Source organism: Camelus bactrianus, chromosome 23 (genome assembly GCF_048773025.1).
Source record: "Camelus bactrianus isolate YW-2024 breed Bactrian camel chromosome 23, ASM4877302v1, whole genome shotgun sequence".
Classification (NCBI taxonomy): Eukaryota; Metazoa; Chordata; class Mammalia; order Artiodactyla; family Camelidae; genus Camelus; species Camelus bactrianus.
Window position 1 is genome coordinate 25,302,021 of NC_133561.1, and position 9,475 is coordinate 25,311,495.

The window sequence follows — 9,475 nt, forward strand, 5'->3', positions numbered from 1 at the left end:
TGTGTACCGTTTCCATAAACAAGTGGCATTCCCATGCCCCAAACTCTGCTTATCTAAATCTATTTAACCTTCAAGCATCTTCTTAAGACCTACATCCTGAGCTATCACTTATGGTTACTACATTCCCCCCAAATTACTACTATCTGTACCTCTCTTCTTTTTTTAACAATTAATGATAATGATAAAGTTAATTCTTAACTTTTCATATAACTTCGAGTTAAGCAGAACTGATCTCAAAGCCTAGTTGTGCTACCACCTTGCAATGTGAAGCTGGGTGAGCTAACACTTCCTTGAACCTTAGTTTCCTCATCATTAAAATTAGGATTAAATTGGTATACCAATTATACCTAGTATACACCTAGTATACAAACACATACGTATAGACTTATTTGATTTTATTGTTTTTATTTTCCAAAAAGGGAGATGCGAACTCTCTAAGACTCCAGGCAAGAGCAATAAAACATGAAGACAGTGGGTACTAAATAGTGGATCTGTACGTTGATATAAAGAAGCCTCACAACTTTTAAATGTGCCCCCAAGACAACTTACCCAAGCCCACCCTCAGCAGAATTTCTCATGTGTCTCCTACTGAAAATCATGAAAAACTAAAAGGCAAAAAGGACACAGCCAGAGGTCCTAGGATGGTGGCCCTACCACTGACATCCTTCTCAAGAGTTTATCTGCCTCAGTGCAAACATGAAACTGTACAACAGATCAAGATAATAAATTTCTTCCATTATATAAATCAAATAGTACAGAAATTAACTTTTTTTAAAATCTGCATTATTCCTCGCAGGCAACCAGATCACTTCTGCAAATTTCAGCGTCAGAAGAGAAAGTCCAAATGGGATGGGGCTGAGTCATCAATTTAAAACCATTAATGTCTGCCCCACCCTGGAATGGGGACAGTTCGGTGACCGTTTCCAGCGTTGTCCAGGACATCCCACCTCTGCCCCTAACCTGCCTTCCTTAAGTCCCACCTTGGACGCATATACCGGCATTAGGCGCAATCAGACCCTCCCTCGGCTTTGACCCGGAGTATAACATACAGGGTCCACACCCTGGTGTCTCCCGTCTCAATTCAGACTCCAACCTCCGCCCGAGAACGGCACTCACCCGGGCAGTGACCTTATACACCGTGTAGCCCCTCGGGTGTCGCTGGGGCTCGGTGACAGTGTAGAAACGGGCCAGGTCGGCACCCCGCTCCCGGGGAGAGGTCATCCTCCCGCCGCCTCTGCCGCCGCCGCCTGCCGGAGATCATCAGGGCAGCCCGGCGCCGCTGCGGTCCGGGTTCCCTAAGCAGCGGCGAAGCTGCGAGGGGGCGGTGGCTCCGCGGCGGCGCCTCAGCCACAGGGCTCTGCTTCCGGGTTGGCAGAGAAGCTTCCGGGTCAAGCTGCGGCTCGTGTCCTGGGGGAGGGTAGACTCCACCGTAGATGCTGACCCTGATGGGGGCCTGAACCTGGCAGGTGGGCGAGGATCAGGCATGGGATTACTGCGGAGAACGGAGACATCTCCACTAAATCGCCCTGTGCGCTAGCTGTTACCTTACAGACTTTGTGAGAGCTGTTTTAGCCAGGACACACTCAGCCTAACATGGAGTTGTAAAGGGATGGAGAGATACCCCATTGTAGTATCTCCTTTCCTTCTCTACTCACAGTCCATCATTTTAAATACCCACAGCAACATCTGAACTCTCGCTGATATAATTCTTCCTTCTTTCTTAAACAAATCCCGTCCACTTGTTCACCTGTATTTATACCACCACAGCAAGCCCCCAAATGTAAAAAGAAGAATGTTGCCTGCCTTCACAGTCCTACAAGGAATAAATTGCAACCCACCACTGGTAGCGAGCCCTGAGGGGAATTCAAGATGGGGAATATTAAGAAGCATTGTTGCTCTGGGTATATTGGCCCTTAGATAATTAAGATGCATATCTAAGGGAAAATCTCAATGACCCACAGATTCTTGCATTTTCCTTTAAGGAGGAAAGCACTAAAATCATTCATCTGAACTGTCTGTTCTTTGTAATTAGTAATCTTTTGACACTTAACTTCCTGTTTTTCCTGGCAAAAATGTCACGTGTAACCTGTAACCTGCCTTACCTCTTTGGAGCAATTTCTCAGAGTTGTTTGAGAGGCTGTATCCTGGGCTACAGTCCTTAAAAAGTCCTCTGGATAAAACTGAAATTCATTGCTCTCACGTTGTGCGTGTTTTTTAGTTGACACAACCCTAAATCAATCTTAAAATTCATTCCCTCATATACTAAAAGCTGGAATTTTTAGAGCAGCTGATGCAGGAAAAACGGATGTAGGGCGTGAGGAGGGCCCTGTCCCTGGCTTTGGCTGAGCCGCTGGGACATGCCCTGCCAAGTGTGGGTCCTTAGCTTCATACAGGAAAGAATTCAAGAGCGAGCCACAGTTGAGTAAAGGTAGATTTATTTAGAGAGATACATCGAAAGGCAAGCGAAAGGCCATGAGTTATGGGGGTTGGGTGCTCAGATTAGAGTAAAAGTAGGTACACACTTTTTTTTTTTTTATGGGTTCAGTAGCTTCATATGTTAATAAAGTGGAAGGACCAGTCTAACTAGTCTGGGGAAGAGGTTGGGATTCCCAGGAAGTTGGCCATTTCCCACTCTTTGACCTTTTGTGGCTAGCCTTGGGACAGCCATGGTACCTGTTGGCATGTTATTTACTGTGTTAATATATTACAATGGGTGCTTATTGTAACATATTAGCATAATAAAAATATGCCCACTGGCACCATGACAGTCCCAAGGCTAACCACTAAAGGTCAAAGAGTGGGCAGTAGTCCAATTCCTGGGAATCCCAACCCCTTCCCCAGGATAGTTGGAATGGTCTTCCCATTTGTAGGCATGTGAAGCTACCAAGCCCATAAAAACTGGCCTCCTCTCTCACTTCCTCCTCTTCCTAGACAGCCTACACTCCGTCTATGGAGTATGTATCTACTTTTACTTTAACCTGAACACCCAAACCCCATGCCTCATGGCCTTTCTCTTGCCTTCTGAAACAGCCAGCAGTCTATACAGTAGGTATCTCTCTAAATAAATTTACCTCTACTCAACTGTCGCTTGCTCTTGAGCTCCTTCCTGCGCGAAGCCAAGGACCCACACTTGGCGGAGCACGTCCCAGGGGCTCCACTGAGACCTGGGACACGGCTCTCCTCATGCCCCAAATCTGTTTTTCCTGCATCACCTACTCTCTTTTAACAGGATCTGTATCCAGCTGGGGTTGGGGTGGGTGGGGAATCATTTGACCTCAAAAAGCTACTATGAAGATAGTTTCCTATTTCAATTCATTGCTAAACACTGCTTGGCAATTCCTTTACCTTCCCTTGATCAAGATTTTCTCATTCCCCATAACATTCTGCACACCTATTGCAGGGTAGTGATACTCTGTGTAGGCTAATTAGGACGGACATGTTTTATGTCAGCCACTACATTGTGAACTCCTTAAAGGCAAGGGCTGTTCTTCCTTTGTGTCTGTACCCCAGGTATCTGTCGCAATGGCTAGAAGATAAGAGCTATTTGCTGAATGCGTTCACTTCAAGGCTCTAAAGATTTATTTCCTGCCAATCCAATTAAATATATTGAGTTATAATTATTTATCTTTATTACAAAATCATCAATTTATCACAATGGATCTGAGCTTCTGACCAGAGGGAAACAACAAATGTATCCGTATTAAACTCACATAATATCAGTCAAAAGCAAAAAAACTTGAGGTTTTGGCAAACCTTTGCTACCTCGTTGTAGATTTCTCTTCAATTTCTATTAGCTTTTGTAATAATTCAGAGATTTCCTTAATTTCTTTGACGTCTAGGATCCCAGACCTACAGAGTTCAGTAATTATTTATAAACTAAGAGATTAATTAAAGAGAATAAAGTGATACAAAACTTACACCTTGACCTTAGCCTTCATGAAAGATAAATACTGCTTTCAGCTAAATGTCTAGTTTTGGCATGGCAGAGTCAAAATACTTGGTAAAGCTACCACAAAATATCCATTTATTTACACATTATTTCGACACACAAAAAACATGGTTTCTGTCCTCAAATGGGTATTAGACAACCACGAAGAGTATGTTTGTTCTTTCTTACGTGCAGCTTCCTCACGCTCTCCTCTGCTTTTCCATTTCTTAGCCTCTTCATTCTTCTCTATGTCCAAGGAACCCTTGCTGAGATCTACCCCTGCTCTTCAATACCTTCCCGGAAAGATAACTCTAGGAGCCCTAAAACAGACCAAGCCAGGCAGCATCATTTGTCAGAGTTGAGCTCAATTCCATAACATTCACAAGTGTCTGCACTACCAGGTGTCACAGATCTGCAAATCCTCCATTCTTGGACTGAGAGAGGGGAATAAGAAAGGGTTTAGGGAAGAGAAGAGCTAACCTGAATGTTATATCCTGACTACCATTTTCCTATCATTGTACCTCTGTTTTAAAAGCCTGGACATCAAGAATTCTTAACTTAATCAGCCCGTTTATAGATTAGGAAAGAAATGAGAAATTGTAGCAAGGGCTGAATATTGTGATGTTTTCACTGAGGACCACTGCAGAACATATCCTCATAGAGAATTCTATCAGCTTTCCAGACAATTTACTGGCTATTTAATTAATGAAATCTGGCCTGCTCTAAATTAAATCTTTAATTTGCTACCATTCTAGCAGGCTCAGATGTGATTTAGGCTGGAAAAAAGAGAAACAGCATAAAAAAAGAAAGGAAAGATTCCATAACCATAAAGAATTAGGAAACCACTGTACCAGGCTATAAGGTTCTGTAGGAGAAAGAACTATGTCACCATGACAACCTGAGATATTTTTATTGAGAGAGTTGGTAGGCTATACAGAAACATTTTCCAGAATTTGGAGGTTGAAAGTGAAGTGTAAGAACACGTGTGGGAGTTGAGAGACACTTCAAATTTGGGCTTTCATCTTTATTTTTTAGCTTTTCCTCACAATGCACATGTTGCCGAATCCTGTTTTTTAAGAGCAAAAGGGCAAAAATAATTTTCTACCCTGTATTTATATATAAATGTTACGTACGTGTATATATGACTATGTAATTTCATGAATTGGGAAGGTTTTTATTAACAGAGAATACAAGGTTTCTTGAAGAATAGGAGAAATTTGTATCAGTCAATAGTTCAAAATAGGTTATTACACATTAGCCTAGCCATCCTTGGCTAAAAAACCCGACAGTATCAGGTAGATACCTTGTGTACCAAATCTACACTATATTACTTTTCATTTGATTTTATAACATTTTAACCCTCTGTGTTTAATTTCCTCTGTACTGTTTCCCAAATGTTCTGCATAAAGCTCTGTTACATGCATATTATCTACTCAGTGTATGTAGTTTATTTAACCAAGTTCATATTCAAGTTTGTTTTGCACATAAAGTTGATACAAAGTAAAACAAAACATTGCTGCCTCTTTGTGTCTTATGACAGATACTTCACAGCTATCATTTTATTTAAGCTTCATAATATTTCATGAGTATTATTATCCCATTTTAGATATGAGCTAACTGTAATCAAACTGGTGATATATTTGCCCCATGCCACATCTGGAAGTATCATGGTCTGTAAAAACCTAGATCTATTTGACTCTTAAGAGTCTTCCCATTTCCTGTGCTAAACTGAAATTCAATGTCCTCATGATTCTTGAGGCATAGGCTTTGAACTTATACAGAAATTGTTGATGGGCATTACATAACACAATATATTTGTACTTGCAGCTAAGATACCTTATAAGTTCTTGCATTGAAGATGTCCTCTGCTCCAACACATAGCAATCAGAGATAAAATAGAAAAAGAGAAATTAGGAAAGAAAACAAAACCAAAAAGCAAACACACTACCAGGCTCAGAACCAATATAAACATCTTGGAGGCACAGAAACACCAAAGGTGAGGCCTGCTGGGCTCTCCACCTAGGAAGTTTGCTCCTGCTGGATAACATGGAACAAAAGTCCTCCCAAGAAAAGGAAGAGATGGATTCAGTCTCACTGATGAAACTAGGGGCTTCTTCATCTAAGAAAAAAAAGGTTGAAAAATGCTGCAATGACTGCTTCCAAAGCCATGACCTAGGGAGGTAGGGGACAGGTGACACAGCTTCACATCCAGGACTGGGGTCAAGCGGCCAACTAGCTCAGAGTCTGGATCTGCAGTATTTCTTAACTATTTTTTTAACTCAAGTATAGTCGGTTACAATGTGTCAATTTCTGGTGTAGAGCACAATGTTCCAGTCATGCATATACATACGTATATTTGTTTTCATATTCTTTTTCATTAAAGGTATAGAATATAGTTCCCTATGCTATACAGAAGAAACTTGCTTTTTGAAAATCTACTTTTATATATAGTGGCTAACATCTGCAAATCTCAAACTCCCAAATTTATTCCTTCCCACCCTCTTTCCTCAGTAACCATAAGGTTGTTTACTATGTCTGCAAGTCTCTTTGTTTTATAGATGAGCTCATAGCATCCTTTTTTTTTTTTCAGATTCCACATATAAGTGATATCATATGGTATTTTTCTTTTTCTTTCTGTGCAGTATATCTTAATAGCATAGCTAGACAGGCTTAAGCTACCACTGGGAGTCTGTTGCAGGGAAATGGAGGCAACTAAGACATGGAACTATACCAAATCCTGAAGTTATCACTCCATAGAGAAACCAAAATAAAGATATTATCAGTGACACAAAAACTAAAAGATTTTATCATCTATAAACACTTGCTAAAAGGAGAAACAATGCTTTAAAAAAAAGAAACAACAGACCCAAAAATGGAGTCACTTGTCCTAAGCCCAATGTCAGCAAACCAAGACACAACACTCAACCCTAAATGCAATTTCAGCCTCTCCCAGTAATATAACCTTTAACCAGTCAATCTGAAATTACCTGATCAGCACTAGTGAGGTAATTGGCGTAATAGAACCCTTCTGTCCCTCAAAGGAAGGTGCTCTTGCTGAAACAACCCACTCTTTGCTAGAAACTTCCTTTTCTCATCCTTTTCTGTCTATAAAAGCCTTCTATATTGTACAATTCTCCAGAGCTCCTTTCTATCTGTTTGATGGGATGCTGCTTGATTCAAGAGTCATTGAATAGGCCTCTCTCGCTCCTTCGTCTTTGGAGATGGCCCGCACTCTGTCTATGGAGTGTGTATTCACTTTTACTTTAACCTGAGCACCCAACCCCCACACCTCATGGCCTTTCTCTCACCTTCTGAAACAGCCTATACTCTTTACAGTGTGTATCTCCCTAAATAAAAAAAAATCATTAAATAAAGCCAATTAGATCTTCAAATTTCCTGAGCTGAATTTTGCTTTTTAACAGCAACAAAGAGCAAAGAAATTATTATAACTATGTTGTGAATTTACTATGGAAAGACTAATTTCGAGGATACAAAAAAAAATCAAGAAATATTGGTAGCAATGTTTAATAAAAAAATTAAAGCCTGGTAAAACTCTTGTCTCAATCAGAAAGAGGACAGAGATAATAAACTTAGTAGAAAATTTTGTTAGAAATACAAATGAAATTAGTATTTGGAGCACTGGCAATTTTTATACACACCAAGTGGAAGTAAAACCACTTTGGAGAGCAACTTGGCAATATGTAGTAAAGATGAAGATGTATTTCCTATCCTCAGAACAATTCCACCCCTGGGAACATGTAAAGAAACACCACAAGTGTGAACAGGGAGACACACAAGAACATTCATTAGTAATTATAGCATTAGTAATAATAGCAAAACCCATCAGTTCTCTACAAGTTAACTTTAATCTTTACAACATTCTAAAATAGTCTAATCCATAAAAGATAAATATCTCTTAGGATTAGATAATCTTTCAAAATCCAGCTCCACTGAAAAGATACCCACTAATCTCTGCTGCTTATTTCAAAGTGCCACATTTCTCCTTAAAAGTCACAAACCACAGGTTATAGGAGGTACTAGAAGGAAAAGGTTCTGTCATTCACAGGTCTTCTCTAATACTGGCCCAGTATTAACCATTCATGCAAAAAATAAAATGTTATCTACAATCTACTGTGTAATTACCACAGCACTAGATAGGGTAAATTTTGAAAATAATGGGTCATAGTTCTTGCTCACAATGTACTTACAATCTCTTTATGGAGACAGAACCTACTTATAAGAAACTACTAGTCAATAAACTTAATAAACTGCAAAACTGTGTACAAATAGATATAGGGCAGTATAAAACTGAAATTCATTCCATTATTATTCGTGGGTTATGTATTTGTAAATTTGCCTACTGGTTAAAATTCATCTGTACCTCCAAAATCAATATTTGCAGTGCTTTTGGTGATGGCTGTGGTGAGGGAAAGTGAGGCCTCCAACTTTCTTACCGGCCTGAGTGGGTTTGGGTGTGGAGGGATGCGATGTCAGAAAAAAGCAGCCGGTAGACTTGGATCTCCTGGAGGATGATGACGAGTTCCAGGAGTTCCCTGCAGAAGACTGGGCCGGTTAAGATGAAGATGCACATGTCTGGGAGGGTAACTGGGATAATGGCAACGTAGAAGATGACTTCTCTCATTACTTATGAGCTGAACTAAAGAAACATGGTATAAAATGGAGACCTCATAGCATCCAGAAGTGTTCAATCAACCCAAACTTAAACTGTTCACTAAATTTTAGAACAGAGAACCCAGGATGGGACACTTAAAAAATAAATGTTTATTTCATTACCCGCTTGGATTTATTTTTGGTTTTTGCAGCACAAAAAAAAAATGTTTTGGTCTAAAAAAAGAAATATTTGCAGTGCTTTTGCAGTCATTCATGGACATGTACAGAGTGGTGAAAAATTTGGTTGCCCAACATACATGTCCCCAGCTGAGGTCTAAGAAAGCAAACATCTGCCTTCTCCTTTCATCTCTGACCCTATAAACGGGTGTCCTCTTCAGAGTCTATTTAATGTGAGGCTTTTCACATTTTTGTGCTTCTTTTACCTCGGTGATTTTGCTGAATGGCTCCCAAAGATAGTGCTGAAATGCTGTTCTTAGAGTCTGTGATGTGCCTTATGGAGAAAATACTTGTGTTAGATAAGCTTCACTCAGCCATGAATTACAGTGCTATTGGTCATGAATTCAATGTTACCGAATCAAAAATATATCGTAAATAAAGTGTCTTTAAACAAAAACACATATAAACCAAGGTTATGTATTGATTTGGTGACTAAAATGTTGCGACCAGGGCTCAGGAAAACTTAACTCTGTTATTTCCCTTAGGAGCAATGGTTCAGTAAGTCCTTAATTCAGTGTTGGCAGTAACTTTATAGAACATGACTACTACCACAAATAACTATATTTATACTGAGGGAAGAAGTGCTTTTCAAATGCATCTGGTTTCCTTATTAACACAAGAGGAGGGGAAAAAAGCCTTCCCAAGAAATTGCTCCACTGCTCTCCCAAAGAGCTATAAAAGCAGTGACCATCTCCAGTT

The 9,475-nt window shown here is 40.0% G+C and overlaps 1 protein-coding gene and 1 pseudogene across 2 annotated transcripts in view; one reads left to right on the plus strand and one right to left on the minus strand.

Moving 5' to 3' along the window:
- The window catches only part of RPS6KC1 (ribosomal protein S6 kinase C1), a 141,563-nt gene extending 140,209 nt beyond the window's left edge, over positions 1–1,354 (minus strand). For both annotated transcript variants that reach the window (XM_074351828.1, XM_074351827.1), the window contains exon 1: positions 1,117–1,354. In XM_074351828.1, the coding sequence (XP_074207929.1) occupies positions 1,117–1,221 (105 nt within the window). In that variant the 5' untranslated portion in view covers positions 1,222–1,354. The remainder of the gene's footprint in view (positions 1–1,116) is intronic.
- Positions 1,355–3,436: 2,082 nt separating this feature from the next.
- On the plus strand, positions 3,437–8,699 carry LOC123615163 (26S proteasome complex subunit SEM1 pseudogene; annotated as a pseudogene).
- Positions 8,700–9,475: the final 776 nt, after the last annotated feature.